General features: G+C 38.7%; 1 protein-coding gene across 2 annotated transcripts in view; it reads left to right on the forward strand.

The window, feature by feature from the left end:
- The window catches only part of rasgrf2b (Ras protein-specific guanine nucleotide-releasing factor 2b), a 74,591-nt gene that overhangs the window by 45,728 nt on the left and 3,405 nt on the right, over positions 1-25,458 (forward strand). The window contains exons 11-25 of one of the 2 annotated variants that reach the window (XM_026931560.3): positions 548-614; positions 1,221-1,357; positions 2,352-2,434; positions 2,769-3,017; positions 5,530-5,622; positions 6,830-7,230; positions 9,614-9,739; positions 12,113-12,202; positions 12,872-12,978; positions 20,705-20,817; positions 21,715-21,775; positions 23,420-23,523; positions 24,369-24,453; positions 24,554-24,751; positions 24,924-25,003. In XM_026931560.3, coding sequence (XP_026787361.1) covers positions 548-614; positions 1,221-1,357; positions 2,352-2,434; positions 2,769-3,017; positions 5,530-5,622; positions 6,830-7,230; positions 9,614-9,739; positions 12,113-12,202; positions 12,872-12,978; positions 20,705-20,817; positions 21,715-21,775; positions 23,420-23,523; positions 24,369-24,453; positions 24,554-24,751; positions 24,924-25,003 — 1,994 coding nt within the window. The remainder of the gene's footprint in view (positions 1-547; positions 615-1,220; positions 1,358-2,351; positions 2,435-2,768; positions 3,018-5,529; positions 5,623-6,829; positions 7,231-9,613; positions 9,740-12,112; positions 12,203-12,871; positions 12,979-20,704; positions 20,818-21,714; positions 21,776-23,419; positions 23,524-24,368; positions 24,454-24,553; positions 24,752-24,923; positions 25,004-25,458) is intronic. The other variant, XM_026931561.3, reaches the window with a different exon arrangement.

The following is a 25,458-nucleotide window of genomic DNA, read 5'->3' on the forward strand; positions in this document are numbered from 1 at the left end:
GTAATTATACTCTGGCATATTCTGTTTATGCTATAACAATGGTGGAAGCTCAGTTGAAACAAGTTTTTTTCCCCCTGTTTTTCTGTTGTTTTTTTTTTTTTGTTTTGTTTTTTTGTCTGAAAATAAATAGAAATACTCATTTCCAGACCTGGAAAAGTCTTTTGTCAATGGAATATTATTCTTATCATTAGACTTTCCACTTGCGGTTCAAGTATTGTTTGATATTTACTGCACACTTTTCTGGCCACAAGCTTCAGAATCTTTTGCAATTTCTTCACATTTCCACACTATTAAGGATGTCCTAATGCATTTCATGCTTTGTGTTTTGATCATGAAATTCTTAATAAAAAAACCTCTTAAATTCTTGAAATAATCTTAAAAAATACAGAGAAAAATAAGCATGGAAGGTTTAAAAATGTCTGGTAAAAAAGGATAATATTATTATTCCTCCTACTATTTTTTACTGATCCAATTCCACTGACATATGCATGCATGCACAATGATGCCAGTAATATTCATATCTAATGACATGCTGTAATCATTGCAGCAAGGTGGCGTACTGTCCCTGATTGAGTGCACCCTCATCGAGGAACCTGACGCCAATGATGAAGACTGTGAGTCCTCCTCTTGGATCATTAACTCTCCTCCTCAGACCCACATGGCTTGATGACACAAAGCTGCTAATGCATTCCATATTTTGTCACAGGTTAATTAACTGCCAAAAGCTGGTCAAAAGATGGAGCTTAAACTAGCTCTTGTAAATGTCACATGGATCAATGCTATCATCATACAGATCCATTAGCTCCTCTGAAGGTCGGGCTGGAATGCCCATTTGAATGCTTTATGACCATCCAGTGATGTTCCTGTCATAGTTAATAAGAATAATCTCATAGGGTTCATTAGGTGGATTCCATTATTTGTCCAGTAGGTGGGCAAAGATACGCTGGTGGCTCATTTGGAGATTCAAAGTAACCAAAATAATCTAGATGCCTGAGTAATGTATAAGCTTTACAATGACTTATATTGCTTATATTGGTATCGAAGCTTTAAATGTTCATTAATATAATGTAATTATATCTGCATGAAACATTCTTGAAATACAAAATTTACACAATTGATCCTATAAAATGCAGCAGTGCTGAACGATAATAGAATTGCCAGTGTGGCATTGAATGAATTCTGGATGTCCATATGTGAGCTGGTGTGTGTTTGACTCTCAGCTAAGACCTCAGGGCAAGTGTTTGGCCATCTGGACTTTAAGATTGTGGTGGAGCCTGCAGACGCTCCTGCATTTACAGTGGTGCTTCTGGCTCCATCACGCCAAGAGAAAGCAGCCTGGACAAGCGACATCAGCCAGGTAAATACGTCTGTACACGTATGTATAGGTATACGTAACATATTTGCTCTTTACCTAATCAGCACTTACGAATAACTTATCAAAGGGTTATGCATCACTTCAGCTATAACTCTTATTTAATCCTTATTTAGCACTGCTGAGTTCCATTAGTAAGTTTGAGCAGGAAACTCATTAAATAGTGCCCGTAAAAATGAGATTGTGTACAACTCATGCAAATGTATTATCATCTGTCCTAATAAGGCAGAAGGCAGCAACTGCTCTTAGAATGAACCTTGCAGTTTTTTCTACGTGATGTAAACTCATATGTGTTCACCAGATACAGATGTGTATCTGGTGACTGAAAGACTATAGCATATGATGCACATAAGTTTCATCCCCATCAAAAAATTCAGTGAACCCACATGCCCTAATGATGAGGGTGGAGTCATCCTGGAGGAGACCACTCCCATCAGGATAGACATGTTTCATCATAGGATAAAGCTGATCAGTCAGAAGAGCTTTGACTTGATTTGCAGGGACACTTCCCTTTAAAGGGACAAGTGCAGAAAAACCATGCCAGCAAAATGCAGCAGCAGAGCTGCATAACAGATCCACTGTCTCGTTCTTTTTATTTGTCACTTGTCCGTAGATTGTTAAATATAGAGTTGTTTGAGGGCTAATAGTAAGGTTTTATAATTATAATGACATGGCAAAAACTACGAGATCCTGCCTTTATCCTTAGAAAGGCAGTAATGTCGGCCAAACTTCAACGCATCACAGACAGAAGTAATCCTCTTATAAAACTTAAAGGCTTTGTGTAAATTTCACATATACCACAGAGAGATGACTTTATTGGAGAAGCTCACAGGGTTTCAGTGGCTCAGTATGTTCTCTGCCCCTGTGTAAATTTAATTCAACACTAAGTTATTTTACAGTGTCACTTTGTTTAATGACTTTAGCCCAGTGTAGTACAAAGTATAAATTTTCTTTCTTGTTCCTCTTGTGTGATATGCAGTGTATTGATAACATCCGCTGTAATGGACTGATGACCAGTGTGTTTGAAGAGAACTCCAAAGTCACTGTGCCGCACATGATAAAGTAAGGCACGATGTGTGTTTTCACTCTTGTACATGCGATTTGTCTGTGTGTGTATGTGTGTGTGTGTATTTGTGTATTCGTGTGTGCTGCCTGCTTTTAGGCACTTGTCCTGCCCCTGCCTTTGTGGTGTTTCTGTGTATTTACTTTCAGCTGATCATTATCACTGTGTGTGTTTTTTGAATGTTGGTCCTTGGTGAAAATGTTTTTTCCCCCATAAAATTCATTAGCTGTTTTTACATGTAAGTCCAACACCACATTTTCTCCATTTCACTGCATCTCTGAGTATACGCTGGCTTTGGCTCATGAGGCTGCTTTGCTGTATGCTCCTCATCAGATCTGATGCACGTCTCCATAAAGACGATGTTGACATTTGCTTCAGCAAGACGCTCAACTCCTGCAAGGTTCCCCAGATCCGCTACGCCAGCGTGGAGCGGCTGCTGGAGAGGCTGACAGACCTGCGCTTCCTTTCTATCGACTTCCTTAACACCTTCCTGCACACGTACCGCATCTTTACCTCTGCTGCTGTGGTCATGGACAAGCTGGCTGACATCTATAAGAAGCCCTTCACTTCCATTCCAGTCAGGTGATTTAGACTGACAGCAGCCTGGTTTGTGTAGGCAGAAGATCCAGACTGCTTACTTTTACTTTTTTTTTTTTTTACTGGTGTAGAGGGAAGAGGTTGTTGAGCTTTTAATTAGCAGCAGGAAGTAGAATTTACTGAGGATTCAATTCAGTTATGGATTGAATGTATATTGTGATGGAAAAAATCTGAAATGCTACACTGGTATAACTGGTGTATCATATAATTAAGTAATATTTCACGAGTAAGAGTGCTGTTGTACTGAATATCAGCGTGGCTGTGATTCGGCTATAGGCACAAAAATACTTTCCAAAGAAGTCACAGCTGGACAGAGAATTGCGTGTTGCCATGCAGCGTACAGACTGACTGCCAGCCCGTAGTAAGTGTAGTAACGGTTTCAATGTTACAATCTATTGCTACAATCGGAATTATATGTGGTGAACACAGACAAGCGGAGTGATACACACAGTGAAATGTACCAATGCTGTTACAGTTGAGGTCAAGGAAAAACCATGCATTAAGAGCTGGGGGGGTGAAAACTTTTTGAATTTGAAGATCAGGGTAAATTTAACTTATTTTGTCTTCTGGGAAACATGTAACTATCTTCTGTAGCCTCTGAAGGGCAGTACTAAATGAAAAAATATGATATTTAGGCAAAATAAGAAAAATGTACACATCTCCATTCTGTTTAAAAGTTTTCACCCCCCGGCTCTTAATGCATGTTTTCTCCTTCTGGAGCATCAGTGAGCGTTTGAACCTTCTGTAATAGTTGCATATGAGTCCCTCAGTTGTCCTCAGTGTGAAAAGATGGATCTCAAAATCATATAGTCATTGTTGGAAAGGGTTCAAATGCACAAAAAATGCTGGAAAACCAAAGAATTTGTGGGACCTGAAGGATTTTTCTGAAGAACAGCAGGCAGTTTAACTGTTCAGGACAAACAAGGGACTCAGGAACAACTATCAGGAAGCAAAAAAACACAGCTGTGGATCATTCAGGAAACAACACAGTATTAAGAATCAAGGGGATGTAAACTTTTGAACGGGGTCATTTTTATAAATTCAAGTATTATTTTCTCCTGTGGACTATATGTAAACATCTTTTATGTGAAATATCTTATTCAGCTCAGCACTAAATAAACAATAACATGCATTTTGTATGATCCCTCTTATTTTGGTAAAATAATTAACATTTTGCAGATTCTGAAAGGGGGATGTAAACTTTTGACCTCATCTGTATATCAGCTCTCGTGGAACACTGCTTGTCCAATCAAATTAGTGGTCCGGAGCTAACTGTAGTATGAATATATGCTATAGGATTTTAAACACTGTAGGCCAGTTTTTAGTAACAAACACACGAAGGAAAAAAGTGGTAATGCTTTGCATTATGGTTCCCTTAATTAACTGCATTAATTAACAAAAACAAACCGTGAACTTCAGAATGGATAAATTGTAAGTTACAAAGCAACTTAACAAATGTATTAAAATATTAATGAAATATTAAATCCACTTGCATTGACTGATGTTTAGTCAATCCAAAACTAAACATGAAATTACAAAATGTTACTAAATATTCCTAAACTTACAAACATAAATTAATACAAGCTAACCAATGTCAGTTAAGCGAATATTAAATTAAAGTGCTATCAATAAAGTCAGTATTGTTTGATAAACCAGTGAAGGCTGAAAACAATTTTGTTAATTTTATTATTTTAAAGTCATCTAAGACTTTATTTATTTAATTAAAACAGTGAATAATTACTGTTTTTATATACTGTGTAATATTGTAGCACATATTGTTCTGTTTGGAAATATGTCATATATATGTCAGTTTACTATACCAAAAAAAAAAAAAAAAAAAAGATCATAGATTATAACTTTTTTCTAGTATATCATATAGTTTCCATTCTGATTTAAGGCGCCAGTGCTTTGTCTGCCTCTGTTCTCTATTTTCTAGTTTATGACTGGGAAAACTAGAACGTGTTCATGAAAATCCCTGTCTGATGTCAGCTGACATTTGTGCAGTGTTTTGTTGTTTGTTGTTCCATTTCATACAACCCAGTTTTGTGAATGTTCACTATTAATATAACCTCACTTAATATAAATAGGCTATTTCACATGACTGAACTGACTGAATTGTTTTATCAATAACAAATATGAACAAATAAGCCACTTGTGGCTTCTAAATGTGAATCAGTTGACAGGCCGTTGCACACAGAACATTATATACTTCTTAAAATCATCACAATCTCTACCAGTCTCACCAAATTTATTGTCATCACAGAGATGAGGAATTAGGCAGTATAAACGCTTTCTTAGTTTATGACTTTTGCACTACTGCAAAAATTGATAAAGAATTAATAATTCTGGTAATTGCTACAATTCTAAATTGCTAATTGCATATTTTTAAAGATTACTGTTTGATATAATTTTGTCATTTGTCATTTTGTCATTTGTGCAGTGTTTTGTTGTTGTGTTTCATGTCCGTCATTGCCCTCCATGATGTGCTGTCACACAGGATCCAGTATCCCTCATTTGATCGCTTGTCCATCACATCCTTCTGTCCAGATTACAGCTTGAAGCTGAGGAAGATAGCCATGGACCAATCAAAGTAACATATCATATAGCATCTCTCTCTCTCTCTCTCTCTCTGTAGGCTTTCATTCCAGTCGTAGATAGATAGATAGATAGATAGATAGATAGATGCTGCTGGAGATCAAAGCTTACACAACTCTCTTGGCCACATGGAAATGGCAGAAGATGAACGCAAATATCATCCACAAGCAATGTTTTACATGAAACAAGAAATACCGTCTCAAGACTGCTATTATTAAACCAGCCATTGCTACTGATGATAGTATTGTTCATAACCAAATATCAGCTGGCTGGCTGATTGGCTGAGTGGCTGAATGGTTTACATGGTAAACTCATAAATAAATGAAAACTCATAGCACACTGTCATATTACAATAATAAAAAATAGTAAAATGAACATGAACGTGTGATTGGGTTAATACTAAAACCCATTTTTCTCATGAAAAACAAACATCTAAATGCTGACGTCAAATACGTTTTCTAGGAACTGTAATTGTACTGACTTATACCAGAAATATGTCATGTGACCATTAAGAGATGTCATGTATGAGATCAGCAACAGTTTCTTTTTCGTTTTATGACATCATGCATTGGGATTATGTATATGAGTTTATGAACTTAACAGTTTCATGAATAGGTTTTAAGGAGCAATTCTCGGCTGAGAACTTTCGGTGGCACTTAGGAGATCTCTTAGATAAATCTTAGATAAATCTTTGTAAATATGGCCACTGGTTAGTTGTACTTATTTTCTCTCCAATCAGTAGCCTGCTCTTACTACTATCTTATGGCCTGTAATTCCAATCATGTGTGTTTGAATGAGTTTTAATTACATTTTTAATTACATTATAATTACATTCATAAAATAAACCCAAATAAACTCCTTAGCAATCCCTGAGATCTAGAAGGCCATTTTTCTGAACAAAGCTGAATCACTAAATGACACAATCGATGATGATTTTTTTGCTGAAAGTGTCTTTGTTTAATCCATGTCTGCCAGACAGTCTTCTTGTTTTTCAGCCCCATAATCCTTATTCATTTAATTTTACCCAGTCCTATGGGTTTTTTTTTCACATTGTGCCTGCACACAAATGTACCTCGTCCATCTTTCATCTTTGTTCTCTCTGTTCTCCCGTCAAAGATACATAAATGTTTCCCCCTATTGGAAAATCTGGCAGGAAGCATACTCTCTGCCTCACACTGTCACATATGTTCTCCCAAACTCAGGTCCCTGGAGCTTTTCTTCGCCACCAACCAGAACAACCGCTCCAGCAGCACGGGCAGTGAGCATCCCAACGAGAAATCTCCCCGCCTGTGCAGGAAGTTCTCCTCCCCTCCTCCCCTCTCCATCCCCTCACACACATCCTCTCCTGTGCGAGCCCGTAAGCTCTCCCTCAACTCTCCACTCAGCTCCAGGGTGGCTGCACTGGACCTGTCCAACCCTTTGTCCTCCTCTGCTGCCAGCAGCCCCACCTCAGCGAACCCCTGCACCTCGCCTCCTCACTCCTCCAACATCAAGTCTCCTCAGGATCCTTCACCTGAGCAGAGTCCTGGTGCCAGTGATGAGAGTGGAGACACACCACGCATCGACGCACTCTCTGGAAAACTGCGTCGTAGCATTCGGAGGGGTAAGATTGCTTCTTTGTTGCTTGTCCAGAGGGAAGGATATGGTCAAGTGATGGAAGGTCTGTATTTTAATATAGCCTCAAGTGTATAACAAGTTAAATCATATATTTACTAGAATCATCCGAATCTCTAACGGATTCACCAGATTTATTGCTATAATATAAACAAAGTATTAGCCAGTATAAACTCTATGTCTCAGAGGGTTTACATCCATAAAAGCACACAAAAAGATAGAAAATGCATATTTATGCGTGGTTATTTCTACTGCTAATGCGGATCCCTGGAGAGTGGTTAGGACACAGTGCTCTCACTGCTTGGGCCTGGGTTCAATTCCCGGCCACTGGGGTTGCGTGTAACAGTGCACTCTCAGTGCCGGTCACAAGCTCGGATAAAAATTGGGGAGGGTTGCGTCAGGAAGGGCATCCGGCGTAAAAACTGTGCCAAATCAAATACGTGCGGACCAATAATCCGCTGTGGCGACCCCTAACGGGAGCAGCCAAAAGAAGAGGAAGATTTCTACTGCTAATGGATCGATGTGAAATCTATAACAGGAAGCTAATCATATACCATGATGCCTCTGGCAAATGTTTGCTTCTTTAAGGGGAATGAGATGAATCAAATTTATTAGATATCCCCCAATCACACCTCTTTATAAAGTACTCATTCTATTCTCACCAAATTTTCCTATAAATTTCCCACCATAAATGTTACCATTATTTGGAAGCACCCTAGTAGTGGAAAAATGATTATTATGTTTATTGCTGCAACAACATTAAATGAGTAAAGAACCGTGGACTGGAAAGTTCTTTACAGAACCAAAAATGGCCCTTTAGGGAACCAAAAATGATTCTTCTAAGAACTTTTTCTGGCACCTTTATTTTTTAAAAGTGATGGAGTCCCCTTGGCTAAAGTATGACCTAAACATCTTCACATCTGACTGCTTCAGAGAAAACAAAGCACTTTTAAAGCCACAAGTAATGCCAAGATAAAGCTGCTAATTTAATGTTTTTTTATTTCTTTCCCCTTAAGCGTGGTTCCTTTCATGTGATACGGAATCCTGCATCTTTAATAGCTTTTCTAAATAAATGTGCTCAGTCTGAAGGCCAAATCCTAAAAACAACATTTTCCTTTATATATATCAACAACTCCTTGTAAACCACAGGAGCGAGTAATGTGCAAGCACTCTGCTTTCCTAATGCAAAACAGAATTTCCTAAGCTGTTTGGTTAACGAAGTACTCTACATTCAGCCTTTTCTGTTGCCTGCTGGTTGTAAAAGTTCAGTATGGCGTATCAGTCATTTGTCCTTTATTACACAAATGGAAATGTCATGTCCTCTAGTTCTCAGCTTTGTCAGCATGCTGATATGTTATGATAGGACGCTGATAATTGTTCTCCGAGTTTGTTTTGCCTGCAAAGACGAGACCATTCTGACTCCTCATGCGGTCTCCTGTGGAGTTCCCAAACTCAAAGCTAACAGCTTTCAATTTCTTCTTTGCAAATTGCTAATAATGGGCCTGTGTTTTTGTTGTAGTTCTTGTTTCTTCTTGTCTGCGACAGGGAGGTGGTTGTTATTGCACACCATTAGTACTAAGGCATGGCTTTTGCACAACATCTGAGAATTCACGGGATGTCTTGCTGATCTACCATCCTCATTTCCCGGTTCATGGAGTTTTTTTTGTTTTTTTTTTAGCTGCAGAGCAACTGTCCAATCATCTGCAGTTTCCTTTCAACTGTGTTCTGATTGCGTGTTTTGTTACCTGTGGAATAGAAGTGGGGAAATTGGTTTTGTGCTTATCAAAGTGTGGAAAAAGATACTGATACTGATAAACCAATTTGGTACACGTCAGCAGTAAATCTGTTGAGTAAATCTTCAGTAGAACTGGTTCTGTTTTTCTGTTGTTTCTCTTTTTTTTTTTTTTTTTTTCGAGATTTCATGTTGATGTCTAGCTTTTTGCCATTTTTGGTGAGATGCCACTCTATAAGCTTTATTTAATCACAGGAAAGTAGGATGCCACAGTGAAGTATAAATGGTCCAGAAGCAAACTCAGAAGAACAAGGGACTTCATATAGTCGCACAAAGTACAGGAGCCATATGAGGCTCCTATTTTTAGAGTGAGATCTTTGCGAAAATAGTGTTATTGCAGTTCTAAACTGTGATCTTCATTTCACCTTGTTTTCTTTTCTGCCTCCAATTAACCCTGCAACTGTCATGTGTCAGATGTCACCCTCCAAGTACATGTTAAAATAACAACAGATTTATACAATTTTATTACACAACATAATTGGCTTGCTTTACAGTGTGTGTGCGTGTGCGTGTGCGTGTGTGTGTGTATGTGTCATGCTGTTATGAGGGAAAGTATAAAGGGGTTTCCTTCTGCCACCAGCTGTCCTAGAATCAGCCTCAATGGATAAGTTCATCCCTGAGTCTCCACAAGGCAGTGAAGCTGGAGATCTCTCGCCCTGCAGGTCGCCCTCTACACCACGACACATGCGCTTCAGAGGTCCTGGAGGTAACGCTGCATTTTCTCTCGGTGTGTGTGTGTGTGTGTGTGTGTGCGCGCACTTGTGCGAGGAAAGAGGTGATTAACAGAAAAATCTCTCCAAAGTTCAAATGTTTGTATTAAAGCTTTCAAAAGCATTCTTTTTTTTTAAATATAAAATTATGCTCATTATGGAGAGAAACACAGCTGTGTGCACAAAGTAATTTGTCTGAAATTACATTTTTCAAATTAAAAGCCTTAAGTTTTAAAATATCTTACATTGTTAGTTACTAGGTTTTAGATTTAAGGCTTTTTATGCCATTCTTATCCCAGTGATTACTCTAAAAGCTGACAAAGCGACAAGAGACAGTTTATTATCTGTGTAAGTGTCTAAGCGACAGCAGCAAGCTTGACATTCAGGGCAACGTTTAAACTGAGATTTTCTTAATTCTACACAAATTAGTTATGATGTGCTAAAGTGACAAATCCAATTAGCTAACATCTCACAATTCTTTACTTCTAAAATTCAGTCGCTTTGTGCTTTTAGTTTCCGGTTAACATTGTTTGTTTGGCATGCAAGGATATATATATATGTATATATACACATACACATACATACACACACACACACACACACACACAAATATATATATATTTGAACTATCCTCATTATAAATTACAGTTGAATGCAAAGGTTTGTACACACTTAGGTCAGAGTCTCCAGTCTCCTTCATATCCTTGGTCAGTCATATTGCTTGACAATTGTTGGCCAGTCTTCTTTCTATTTCTGTCATAACTAAGATATAAACTGCCTTTTTCAAGTCACACATCAGGTTTGGAGCATAAGAGAGTTATTATAAGAAATTACTTTTCAGATTACCCTTGTTAATGTTTTGGATTATTGTCTTGCTGCAGCATATACCATTTTATTTTTAACGTTTCAACAGACTTAACGTCGGGGTACGCTGCTACCACGTATCCCTCAAAAAATACGCAGAAACGTATGCAAAACTCTCTGATATTAAATGAGAGTCAGTCAGGCCCAGTCCCTTCCTCCCATCTAACATTAGTAATCTCTCATCTCGATCTTTGCTGTTTGATAGATGCCACTCCTTCACTTTCTGTCAGTGTAAATGGAGAATGTTTTCAGTTCATTAATGTGAAATAAAATCTGTCAGTGTGTGTTTTATTTAGCTAACATTAGACAAGTATGTAGTTAACAACAGTTAACTATATTTACTAAGCATGCCAAGAGAATATTTCAGCCAACATAGTCAAAAACAAAGAGGCACTTTTTTGGCTGAAAGAGGGGGAAAAAAGATTGAATAGGCCTACAATGAAGTGTAAAATCTAACAATTTACAAATAATTTTAATGGTAATGATCCCTCCTTCCAGGTGGTGGTATTTGGAATGAGCAGCATGCCATATAGTTACAGTATCAAGTTTAATCACAATGAGGTGCAATATATTTATTCATACCTACCAAATGAAAACTTTTGCAGATGTCAGAAGGAATAAGTTTTATTTTCTTTTTCTGGTTGTTTAATCTACTTGCCTGCTGGGCAGCTATAAATTAAAAGCTAATAACCTGGACATGAAATCTGCTTGTTCTGGACACCCTGGCTGCTGTTTTATCCACTTCTGAATAGTTAAGAGTAGGATTTAAGACAGTGAAATCAATTCCTATTCATGTGCTGTTCAGAGTTCCTGTTGCTTAATTCAGCTCCAGGGGAACTACTACACATAAAACATTGTCAGGCTAAATGCAGAAGACCTCAGATTGCTCAAAAAAGTCCTGTTCTGTTAATAAAGGGCCCATTTATCCTTGGGCTGAGTCTGTTAATTCATGTGTTTGGATGACATTAAAGGGTAGTTATGTATAGAGTGGTTGGAACCAGGTTCAACAATATTTGTCTTATTTCCCCTGACACATGTTTATGGTTGGCACAGCTCAGTGCAGGGTAACGTTATATCCATAATGTTTGTTTTTATAGTGCTGTACAATACCTTTGTTTAGTTTATTACTCCACTTATGCTGTTCTGATAATGCCCAATATTTCACATTAATGCATTTTATTTCCCCACTTGGCCTTTGCTGTGTTTCTTCCCATGCACTGTGCAGAGAAATTTCCACTGAAAGCCAATTCCATATGGTCACTCGCCCACAGGGGACACCTGGTTAACCTAGAGAGGAAAATTTCCCAAGATGCCTTTGATTCTGTATTCATTTATGTATGCGGCAACACTGACAGTTTGACAGATTCTACTGTAGTCAAGGAGACCTTGTGTTGGTTTATTTTACATATTACCCCAGTGACCCTTTTCTTGAACATGTAACCTGTCTTCCTTATGTCATTGGTGTTTTTTTCTGTACTTTTATATATGTATGTTTCTCCCCACAGTCCCTGCAGCAGAGAACTCACGTTGTTCGGTGTCTCCAGCTTCAGCCTTCGCTATTGCAACAGCTGCCGCTGGCCACAGCAGCCCTCCAGGTACACAGACATCACAAGCAACAATGAGTTATGTAAAAATAAGGTATTTTCAAAACGTGGAACAGACATTTTATAGAAAAACTTATTTATGTGCATTTAGTCACAGAAGCTGCACTGCTTTACACTGTGTGATTACAGCTGTCTTTTAAAATTAATATCCCATTTGATCCCAATGAACTCTTGGCTGAATCCTATATCAGACATTAATACGTAATGTCCTATTACAAAATGAAGACCTGTGATTAAAGAAAATTATTACGTCGTGCTGACGACAGTCAATTACTGCAGTCCGGGCTCTTGCACAGCGAAGCATCATGGGTTTGTTGCTCTTCAACTGGGATGCTTGAAATAGTTTCACTATGCTATAATGGTAAATAAACCTTGACACATTTGAATAGAGAGTTTGCTTTATAATAAGCTAGATACATATCCGGAAACTCTAATTCATCCTTCCAAGAAACAAGTCACATGAGTTCTCACAGCTCACAACCAAATAATTCTTTTTTTATGAGATGAGATTTTTGTTTACAGAAAAAGCAGGTTGAAAATTGGACAGTTGTAAATCCAGCTTAATGCTGCAGTTCAGCATTTGATACTCCAAACTTGCAACATTTGGCAACTTGTTAAACTTAGAAGTGCGCAAAGTAACTATATACCTTATATTTCCAGTCTTCAACAACTCGGAGAGAATGTGTGACAAAGAGTTCATCATCCGAAGAGCAGCCACTAACCGGGTTCTGAATGTCCTGCGCCACTGGGTCTCCAAACACTCCCAGGTTTGATCAGTGTGATCAGTACACACTTCTCTCTACCTCCCCACCTCTGTAATACAGCACTGTAATGACCTGGACTTTGTATGTTATAATTACAGTATCATATCCAGGTTACAGCCCTTTTAAATTGTGATATATGTATACAGGAAGTTGTAGTGACACTACAGCAACAGTGGAAGCAGCTGTTTGACAATTTATCCTGCCTTTGAAATGTTTATTTTAAAAAGCATGAGAAGATAAATTGATTTCTAAAAGGGTTTTTTTACTATTTAATGATTTCAGTATCATTAGAAGCAGTTGACATGAGTTTAGAAAAATGGGAAAATTGCACACATTAGACAACATCTTTGATAGGATGCTTATGTATTGTAAATAACATTTTAATTCAACACACAATGAAAATGTAGAATGAAGTCACCTAGACCTCATGCTATGCTAACTGTTGCAGTCAGTGATGTTTGTGGTATAGTAGAGCTTACAGAGTTTACAGCAGGGATATTCAACTACAATATGTAAAAGTCCTTGCATACAAGCAACCACTACGGCTGAATGGTGGCAACAGTTACCTTTTAATGCATAACCATTAGTGATTAGTTCATGGCAATAAATAAGACACCAGGGATGGATTAGCAAGTCCTGGTCCCCCTGGTCAGCAACCTAAGCACGGAGCCCTGCAAATGCCATAAAATGCATGCATTAGGACATTACACATACATTATGATTATTTGGGTAGTGTTGGTGATACAACGAAGGCAGTCTCCTTGCAAATTAATCCCCAAATCGTCGAAGTACGGCTCTTTATCAAGCTTGGAATTAATGGCCAGCAGTGACAGCCCATTTTAGTGCAGTGTTCATTTTTAATCCGATTCATCAGGCAAAATGAATGTCCTTTGGCTTCTCTTTTCTTTTTTAAGTTTGATTTTCATTGACGCATATGGATTTACAGTTATCTTTGTTTTTTTTTTAGCTGCATAGCTCTAGCTCCGGTTGAAAACAGTTAGGACCTAACTGACCGCTCAGTGGTTACAAGTTCCCACATACCAATAACATTTCCAAATTTTTTTCAGATATTGAAACTTCACATTCATTGGATCATGTTCTGTGTATCGTCATCTGTGTGACCTGCATAATGACCTAATCATTCACACCAAATCTATGCTTGGCCATGTATTGGCCATGGTCCCAGGAGGCTTGGTTGGTAATCCATCCCTGTAAGACACATTAGTTCATTGGTTATGTTTTGTTTTGTTGTTTCGCAGTGGCACGTCATGTCATCATCTTTTGACTTAATGCCATAGACTCTGAACAAATGAGACATCAGTTTTAAATTTCAAAGGCATAATAGCACAGTTTTGCCTTTGTGGTCATTGTTCGCTGTCCCAGCAGTCCTCAGTGTCCCATTATCACTGAAAAAATGTTGCTTTGCAGGCAGCTATGTCATTTTACCCCAACATGTTTGTATCTCCAAGTCATTTGGAATGTTAAACTCTGACCTTTGGGGTATGTTTATTCCCTCAAGTTGCTGATGTGCTGTGTAATAGTAGTCTATCCTCCAGACGAGAATAGACCGGGAGCTGTTTTGCTCTCTTAAAAACAGTTTTGCGTCTTCGTCATTGCCTTGGCTGTGAACACACAGACATCATCCAGCCTTTAACCTTGGCTCAGTGCCTTCTGTTTCACAAGTAAGCAGGTTGCCATCCTTGCGCAATGTCCGTGCTATTATCACAGACAAAACCAATTACCTCGTACAAACGATGCTGAGTCTTAATTAAAACAGCAGCAAGTGGACTTCGTTTTATCTCTCAAAACTGCAGCAGTAAAAAAAAAAAAAAAAAAAAACAGGACCAAAATTATAGGGATAAGCACCTGAAGTGACGAAGTGTAAATCAGTATTCAGTGCACTTCACCTGTGATGAGTACATATTCAATAAAAGCAATAAAGGTCATTGTCTTATTGACTAAGCCACAGAAACCTAGCTATTTGAAGTCTATTTTCGCCTATGGACAAGTGATCATGCTTGTTTGTCTTTACTGGGTCTGTCCTTTGCTTTCTCGCTGAGGATATTATCTCATCACATGTGTGCAGTCACCCTGCTAGCAAGTGATGAATGTGGATTGTCAATCTGTGCCCTTAAACCGTCATGTAGCTTACATGTAGTACAAGTAGCAGTGGAAAAAAAACCCCACAAAATCCTTTTTTTCTTGCTAAATGAAAACAGAGAATTAAATCTTTGCTCTGACATTAAGTGTTTCCTGAATGAGAGTATAAATTCTCTACATTACAACTGAATGGGCTGTTAGCTAATGTTGTTTATCTTGTTTTAAATCTTCTGAGTGGTTAATAGACTGAATAGGGAATTAGCCCTTTTGGCTGGCACGAGTTCTTTATTATGGGTATGGTTAGTTTTCTCTCACTCTGTGTGTGTGTGTGTGTGTGTGTGTGTGTGTGTATCCTGGAGCCAGCCATCACCATCCAATTGATCTGTAATCTTACTGGGCATTGCTTCCTCATAAACTTTGCTCTGCTTGCCACCCTGTCTCACATGTCTCCATCTGTGGGATATTAGAGCGCTAATGTTCACAGCTTTTACTGAGCCAAATCGCCCTTATGATCCTCTTTTGTAATTAGTGCCACACAAACGAGTTAACAGACGCTCTCTTTTTGGTCAAGCTTTTTCAAATAGTTCTGTGTTTTTGCTGTTTGTCAAGTCCTTCAAGCTTTTTGGAGACACACTGCAGGCTAATTGCATTGATCTGTTGTACCCTTTTGTTGAATTATGCCAAGGCGGGTGTGGTGAACTGATCTGGAGAACGCTTGTTAAAACTGACCTTTCCAGTGGAATAGGTGAGCAGTGCAGTTCAGAGTGAAGAGAGGGGGAGGAAAGAGACGTTTAAAGTGAGCGAGCCTTTAAAGAGCATGTTGAAAGGTCTCCTCTAGATGGACTGAGCAAAAGCTGAGGTCAATTTAGTTTGTTTCCCTGACACACATGAATTTGTCTTGGAAAGCGACAAAGGATGCATTTAATACTAACCACTAACCTATTAATCTAAAAGCCCAGAAGGAACATAATATGAGGAAACAGCAGCAGCCACACTGAGTAGAATCAGTCGTGCCTGTGCAGCACTGTAATAAGGATAATTGTAGACCTGCAGTGCCAGAAAGCAGCACGAGGCGAAGAGATCTGCGCTATTAATTATCAACGGAACCCATTTGCTGCTGATAACGCCTGTCTCTCTGTGCAGTCGTCCATTCAGCGCAGCCTGATCGCTGAGGGAGAGAGCTATAGTGTTGTATAGGAGCCTGCAGAAATGTTGCTTTTCCCCACCGAGGTTGTTTTTGTTGCTGGGTTTTGGGTGGGTAGAGATTAAGGTGCCAAACGATCATTTATGGGCTTTTGAACATTATGAATGAGTGGATAATGCTGTGATTTTCTGGCTTACCCCTCTTCTCTCAGCTAGAGATGAGAGATGCTACATAGCTTGACTTTACTTTGTAGTGAATTCTCTAATTCTCATTCTGCTCTCTGTAAAATTTTCCATGCAAATGAACCCTTTGGATCTTTCACCTGGGGTGTTTTCAGTCCCTGGATTTGAGAAAGATCATATAAATTAAACATCTCATAAGGAAATTACCATTGTGCAGTCATTTTTGCCACACAAATAAACAAGTACCAATACTTCGCTTTTTGATATGTTGGAGTATTAATTTTGAATAAATGAACTTTGAAGCTCTGCAGTAATTAAGACACCAGCTGCAAATGCTTGAAACTTCAATTAAGCAATATTGCATGAGCAAGAGTGTGGTTATACTGTATATTGGCACAGCTGTGATTTATCCATAGACACAAGGACGCAGGCCGAGTGCTGTAGGTAATCAACAAACTATCGCTAGAATTGGAATTTTATGTGGTGAGCACAGACAAGTGGAGTGATACAAACACCTCCCTGAACACCTCCCTCTGCAATTGGATCCTGGACTTCCTGACTGGGAGACCTCAGTCAGTCCGGATCGGGAACAGCATCTCCAACACCACCACACTGAGCACTGGGGCCCCACAGGGCTGTGTGCTCAGTCCATTGCAGTTCACTCTGCTGACTCACGACTGTGTAGCAATGCACAGCTCGAATCACATCATCAAGTTCGCCGATGACACGACCGTGGTGGGTCTCATCAGCAAGAACGACGAGTCAGCATACAGAGAGGAGGTGCAGCGGCTAACGGACTGGTGCAAAGCCAACAACCTGTCTCTGAATGTGGACAAAACTAAAGAGATGGTTGTTGACTTCAGAAGAGCACAGAGTGACCACTCTCCTCTGAACATCGACGGCTCCTCCGTGGAGATCGTCAAGAGCACCAAGTTTCTTGGTGTTCACCTGGCGGAGAACCTCACCTGGTCGCTCAACACCAGCTCCATAACAAAGAAAGCCCAGCAGCGCCTGTACTTTCTGCGAAGGCTGAGGAAAGAACATCTTCCACCCTCCATCCTCACCACGTCCTACAGAGGGACTATCGAGAGCATCCTGAGCAGCTGCATCACTGCCTGGTTTGGGAATTGCACCGTTTCGGATCGCAAGACCCTGCAGTGGATAGTGAGGACAGCTGAGAAGATCATCGGGGTCTCTCTTCCCTCCATCACAGACATTTACACCTCTCGCTGCATCCGCAAAGCCACCAGCATTGTGGATGATCCCACACACCCCTCACACACACTCTTCACCCTCCTGCCGTCTGGAAAACGGTACCGAAGCATTCGGGCCCTCACAACCAGACTGTGCAACAGTTTCTTCCCTCATGCCATCAGACTCCTAAATACCTAGAACTGGACTGAAGGAACACACACACACACACACACACACACATACATATACACACACACACACACATATACACACACAACTGAACTGGTCCAAAGGAACTCATGCATACATACATACATACATATATACACACAACAGAACATCCTCTATGCACATGCACTGCACATGTTTTGCACATGTTTTATTATTGCTGCTACTTCTATGTTTACACTGTTTACACTACCTCAGCTGTAATATTTGCACTACTGTCACTTTATCACTTTCAACAGGACTGTGTACTGGTCGGCGTCGTAGTTATGTACTGTCTGTTCTGTCTTGTGCTGTCTGCACATGTTTGCACTTGTGCACTTTACGTTTAATTTATGTAATTTATGTAGTCCCCGTAGTTCTGTGTTGTTCTGTGTTGTCTTATGTGGCACCTTCGTCCTGGAGAAACGTTGTTTCGTTTCACTGTGTACTTGTATATGGCTGAAATGACAATAAACTCCACTTGACTTGACTTGACTTGACTTGACAGTGAAACATCCCATTATGGTTCTACTAAATATATGCACTCTTGGAATGCTGTTCGTCCAATCAAATTAGTGGACTGGACCTAACTGTTGTATATTAAGTAATATATCACTATTCATTCATATTCAGTAACTGTTTCAACCTGGTCAGGATCTGGAGCATATCTCGAGAACACTGGAAATAAGGTGGGAATACACCCTGCGTGGGATGCCAGTCTATCACAGTGCACCATGCACAGACTCATTCACAAACCACAGGACCCAGAGGAAACCCACTCAGACAAAGGGAGAACATGTGAAACTCCACACGGAAAGTAACCTGATCTCAGGATCAAACTGTGAAGCGGGAACTGTAACTGCTGAACCACTGTGCTCTGTCTGCAAACTGTTCAATTATTCAAAAATATTCAAAAATATCCAAATATTAAAAAAACCTAAAATATTACAAATTTTTGGTTTATTGTCATTAGTGTAACTGATTGCTCCCCACTTTTGCGTGGTTTCTCAATACACAGTGGCTTGCATGAGTATGAATACACCTGTTCCTGGAAAGCTCCAGAGCTTGTTAGAGAGCATACCTAAACAAACTGCATCACAAAGAACAAGGAGCATTGTCAGAGTCAGACAATGATAATTAAGCTGTCCTTAGGATAGATACCAAAATAAACTGAGACAGTGAAATTAGTTTGGGTGTGAAGCCAAAAAGTATTGTTAGATACTCCATTAGATTCTGTGGCTACGCATGGGTAATGTGAAGTGCCAGTACCCCCACTACCCACATGCTCAAAATAGTATATAGAAGTGCTGTGCTGCCCACGTCAAGCACTGATCTGATCATAAAAGCTTTTTGCTTTGCTCATTTGTCATACCAAGCATGCCCAAACATAATGCATAGAGTCAACATCCAAGTGTGAATTGATTTATGGTTGCAGTTTGACTGACCTTTTGGTCAGGGCCTGATTAATTTTTTTTTGGAGATATGAATGTTTTGCCAGTCTAATTCACGTGACTATCCTGGTCAGTTGGCGTATGTCAATACTTTAACCATAGATCCATAAAGCCGAGGGAGTGTAATCTCTGATGATCCCTAACCACACTCATGTAGAGGGATGGAGATGCTTTAAAAGGTGCATGTAACTCCACAGTGACATTCCCACTTGAGAGTTAAAAAGGGTTGAAGGCTACTTTTTTCTGATTAAAGGGGTAAAATTTGTACGTACAACACTTCATGAGCAAGCTAAGAGATATCAGTATCAATATTTTAAATTTCTATTCTGGCATTCTGCCAACTAAATCAGCTAGAACAAAATGAAAAACTGCAGTAGCGGCTCATGGCCATAGATTATGGTGGGGCAGGAGGACATTAATAACGGCGTAGCCTCAAACAAAATTATGTCATGAGGTTATCACATTTAACTAATGCTAGAAGCTACTATGTAGTGAATTTTTAGAGTAATCCCGTAAGAGGTTGTTGAGAGTCATCCAGTGTACACTCTAGCAGCTTGTTTTTGAGCTGTTTTCGACATATCTGTGTTCAGCTTTGCTCGATATAGCAGATCTGTTTGCCAGGTTTAACCCCAAAAATTTGGGTATTGGTAAAGGGAGACACATTCTTCTTCTTTTTCTCAGCCTGTGTGGGGAAACAAGGTCATCCTGGTGCACATGCATTTCTGATGTACAGGCATTATCCATTCCATATTCCCCCTTTCCCTCTCTCAATCTTTTCAATATATCTTACAATAGAAATGGTACTGTACATCATAGACACACTGTCCTTACACTTTGTGTTTGTTTTGTGGAAATGTATTAGATTTAATTGCATTTTTTTTTTTGCTATAAATCAAGATCTTGGTTAGGTTTTTAGCCCTAAATTCTGTCTACTGCATCTGTTCCACAGCCACGACTTCTTATAGGTTTCTCTGTTCTGAAACATAATAGCAGAAAATACAACACTTTCGTGAATTCTTTGGTCACAGGTATTTGTACCTTATAGAGATCAGACTAGTATTTTAGCGAACCTGATTTGTGGTTGTTTAATACAAATGTGGACACATAAACAAAGAATGCTTTACATTTAGCCTGAGCGCATGTTGATCCCACAAAGCCTTTATGTAAATCAAATTACTTTCTGCTGTATTGCTCGAGTATGTGAAAGTTGGATAAACTTACACAAACACAGCTTCAGTAAGACCCCCTCCTAAAACATTTATTTTTGTTAATGTGGTTGTTGAGAATTTAGAATTCATGTTATAATACTCCATTACAAGTGTGTTTGGAGTGAATGAGTTTCCTGTTCTTTGCTTAGTAAAGGAAATATTTTAAAATTCTTATCCACTAGAGATGTGGTGGATTAAGAATTGGCTGAAAAATGGTGAATTGTCATTCTTGTGGTCGTACAGGACTTTGAGCTGAATAGAGAGTTGAAGATGGGCGTGATGACCCTGCTGGAAGAGGTGCTGAGAGATCCTGACCTGCTCCCTCAGGAGAGGAAAGCCACTGCAAACATACTGAAGTAGGTCATTATTGCATTATATAGTGTGTTTTGCATATTTTATAAAGCCTATGAAGACTTTCTGAGAAATCTTATCATCTTGTCTCTAAAGCCAAGGTTCAAGGTTCAAGGTTCTTTACTTGTCACATAGATATTACATACATGTGATGTAATGTAGTGAAATGTTTTTCCTTAGTGCCTCGTCCCACAGTGCAACAGTGATACATAATAAAACAGAATATAATAAAAATCTAGTAGACTATATGATGAGAAAGGTTAGCAGCCTTTGCTTACACTGTACGAGAGAAATCTTGTCATTTGTCTACTTCTCACACTGCGTAGCTTGATCTCTCTAGACGACCATGATGCCATTAGTGACCTCAGTCTGAAACTCCTGAGAAGCAGGCAGCTCTCAAATTCTGCAGTTTGCACTAAAACTTAAGGTTAAGCCATTGTTTGGTTACTGCTTCCATCCCCTGGATGTCTTTTTTATACTCTCAGTGATACAGTAGTTTGCTAATCAATTCAAACTCATGACACAGGCTGGTTACTCGCCGCCTGCAGCCTGCAGCACGTGAACGTGGTTACCAAGCAACCACACCATTCTGAATATAGTACAGACTTACTGACCGTTCTAACTCATACATATACTGGATTGTGACTCTGATCACACTGCATGACGTCTGATTAAATTTTCTGACATGTCAGAAATTCTTTGTGACCTTAGATAGGCTGATCGAGTTCATTTATCAGACATCATTTAACCTTTCACACTGTATGATTCACACACCATTGACACCACCACTATTAGTTAGAGCTATTTAGTTAGTGATGGCATTATCATACCGTAATTGTTCCAAAATTGAACGGTGTAAACCCGGCTTAAGTTTAACCTCTGATTTTTCTCTCGTTATACAGTGCTATTTCACAAGATGACCAGGATGATGCTCAGCTGAAGATAGAGGACATTCTGCAGATGGTGAGTTTTTATCTGCATGTTTCTTTTCTCAACCTGCTGACACACTCCCTGGTAGAAATGTAATTCCATGAAAGTCATAAGAGCTAAATTCCCTAATCCTCAGAGAGAAACAGGGGGAATAACCAAGCTTTTATTCATCCTGTGGAACACACTATGAAAAAATATCAAGCTTGAGGACTGATTTAGAAACTCCAACAGCATGCCTCAGCAGGCAACAGGGCAGTACTTACGGCTTTAAACAGTGACAGAGAGCCTGTTGCTGTTACTTTCTTCTGTCCTTAGAGCAAACACTGAGCTCTCCTTTGGGAAAGCTAACAGAAGCACAGTGCACTTATTCCCTCACTGCTCTATCATTCTGAAAGCAGTTTATTCACTACTACATTTCAATGCCTTCTAGCTAAGCTCCCTTGTACATCTTAATAGACATAACTGTATACCTGTGTGTTATGTAATAACATCAATCTCCACTACACGATGATATTTCCCAAAAATATGCACTTTTCTTTTCTACTCATCAAAGTGTTATGAGAGTTATCAAAACAAAATGATTATCATTCATCATTCGTATGGCATTATTGCAACACTGTGCAAACACAATGCGCTGGTAAAAGCATTTATATGCATTCAGTGTGTCCAGGCGTCAGCAAACTAGGGCTGCTAATTACAAACCCAGCATGCATTGTCAAGACTGTGTGTGTGTGTGTGTGTGTGTGTGTGTGCGTGCGTGCGTGTGTGTGTGTTGCTTGTATTGCACTCTTGTTTTAATTGAAAATTTGTTATGCATAATTTAAATGAAACCCAGAGATGGCTAATTATAGAGAACAAGATCTCCCAAAATTGCAATAAAATTAATTATTAAATTAATTTAAAAAATAATAAATAAAAATCACAAAGCAGGGTATCTGTGGGTCCTTAATTTGTCTGAAATTACATTTTACAAATTAAAGGCCTTTTGAATTAAATTGTCTTAATTTACATGGTTTTACATATAGGTTATATTTTAGGTTAATTTTAATTTCATTTAGTTGATTTTTTTAAAGGACTTATTTTATTTTGAACACATTTGACATCACGTCACAAAAATGAGATAATACAGCATCTCACATGAGGCAGGGGCATGTTTTATTACCTGATCTCATTCGATAAAAGATTAATTTGATTTTATATTAATGAAATTGTAAGAAGTGGTACAGTATGTTTACCCTTAACCTTCCTAATTTTCATGCAGTCTGAATTAGACAAACTGTTTGCAAATTTACAGGAGACCCTGTTGGCTAACTTTAGCTACCTGCTAGCATATACATTACACATACTCTGTACATATACATCAATTTGGGGAAATGTAAATGTAACAAAGAAATGGCTGGAGAAGTTTATGTAGTTTTTATGCATTTCTTTATACCATTGTATGAGGTTATTTTATATTTTATTATATTATATGAGGTCTTAATTAGATTTGAAATGGCATTGGAAAAAATCTTTAAAAGTATAAGATCTAGCTACAGTGTTAGAAAAGGCAAAGTGTGTCTTTTTTTCTTCATAAACCTGCACTTGGAACTTCGTACTTGAGACAGGGCACAGAACTTTTTTGAAGTATCTTTTTCTTCAGGACCTTTATGAAGTGTGTATGTTTTTCTCTTCCAGGCTGAATGCCCAAAGGCAGAGTGCTTTGAATCACTATCAGCAATGGAGATAGCTGAGCAGATCACACTTCTAGACCACATCATTTTTCGAAGCATCCCTTATGAGTGAGTACACATAGTGAATTCTCAGTGGACAGTAATACTTTACTGTATTGTTACTCACAGTGCACTGTAAATTCAGTATGCAAGCACTTAAGTGTCAGTGCTTAACAAGTTCTGTATTTAAGGACACAGATGTGGTTGCCAGTTTGACAGTTTTCCTGCTCAAAATATACAGTACTGTGCAAAAGTATTTTTTTAGTACAAACTTTGTTATAGATTTTTATTTTATGACTTCTAAATTATTGATTCAGTACAAAAACATTTTAGATTTCCAAACATTAGTTTTCCAGCACAAAATTAAATGTTTGCATGTCAGTAAAGAAAGCAGCATATTACATAAGAGACACTTTTCAGACCAAAAAAAAAAAAAAAAGCATAACGAAGGCTGCTGGGTTTTGCTGCAAAAATAAGAAGCAAGTGTGACAGTCAAAGTCTCCAGAAGAACTGTGGCTGCTTCTGCAAGATGCTCAGTAACACTTACAGCTCATTTCCTTATAAAACTGCACACATTGTACCTGAGACTGCTATTTTTTTTTAAAGCAAAGAATCATCACACCAGATGTTGACTTTGTTTCATTTATTACTGTTTACTGCTCTTTGTAGTATTTTTTTAAATGTAGAAACATTTAGTTTCATTAGTTTTGAAGGTATCTTTGCTCTACAGCATTTCTTTGCATGTGTCTAAGACTTTTGCACAGTACTGTGTTATAGTAAATAGAATATATTTCCCATTTAATGCTATACCAATGACTAATCAATACAACTTACTTGTCTCCCTGTCTTTGCTTCTGTTTGTACCACTGTTTTTGTCACTGTCTACCACTTGTCTTTGTTGTGTCTTCACTCAGGGAGTTTCTGGGCCAAGGCTGGATGAAGATGGACAAGAATGAAAGAACTCCTTACATCATGAAGACCAGCCAACATTTTAATGATGTGGGGGCAATAAAACATTGCATTTTTTCTTAGAATTACTTATCATTTGCGATATTGTGTGTCTTGTTAGATGTTACTCTTTTTCACTCTCTGTGTGTAGATGAGTAACCTGGTAGCCTCACAGATTATGAGCCACACAGATGTAGGCTCCAGGTCGAGCTCCATAGAGAAATGGGTGGCCGTAGCTGATATTTGCCGCTGTCTGAACAATTACAACGGTGTACTGGAGATCACCTCTGCCCTGAATCGCAGTGCCATCTACAGGCTGAAAAAAACCTGGGCTAAAATCAGCAAACAGGTCAGGGGCTGGCATTACAACATTTTCAGTCATTCTGCCTGTGTGATGAACTCAGAGTATGGAAAGTGTGGAGCTGCAGAGAACAGATTACAGATTAAGCATCATTAATCCTGTGTCCTGCTGAGACAAGCTGGATTTACTTTGTGACTTCTTCTTTTGTCTCTGTGGACAGACGAGAGCACTCATGGATAAGCTCCAGAAGACGGTGTCATCAGAGGGACGATTTAAAAACCTGAGGGAAACCTTGAAAAAGTGAGTTTCTCGTAACACCTTCTGACTGGTTAGAAGGTGTTGATTAATTTTCGATAAAAGCAGCTCTGACGGTTTATGTTAATGTGCTCATTCTAATATACTATAGTTTCTATAGTAACAGCTTACACAGGGACTTGTATGGCAGATGCTCCACATAATCTGATTACTATTACTACTACTACTACTACTACTACTAAATAATAATAATAATAATAATAATAATAATAATAATTTCTGATACAGGAGTCTTTAGGACAGAGCGATTTGTGCTTTCCTGTTTCTTGGCAACATGATCAGCTGCTTGTTTTTTTTTTCAAGAGAAAAAAAAAGAGCGGCTGGTGAGGGAGTGACTGTTTATAGCTGTTATAACGTAAGTGATAACTAGAGCTAACTTGACTAGTGGGTGTTCCACAACATTAAATAAAATTATAAACTGATTTAAAAAAAAATGATGC

The sequence above is a fragment of the Pangasianodon hypophthalmus genome, chromosome 24, assembly GCF_027358585.1.
Source record: "Pangasianodon hypophthalmus isolate fPanHyp1 chromosome 24, fPanHyp1.pri, whole genome shotgun sequence".
NCBI lineage: Eukaryota > Metazoa > Chordata > Actinopteri > Siluriformes > Pangasiidae > Pangasianodon > Pangasianodon hypophthalmus.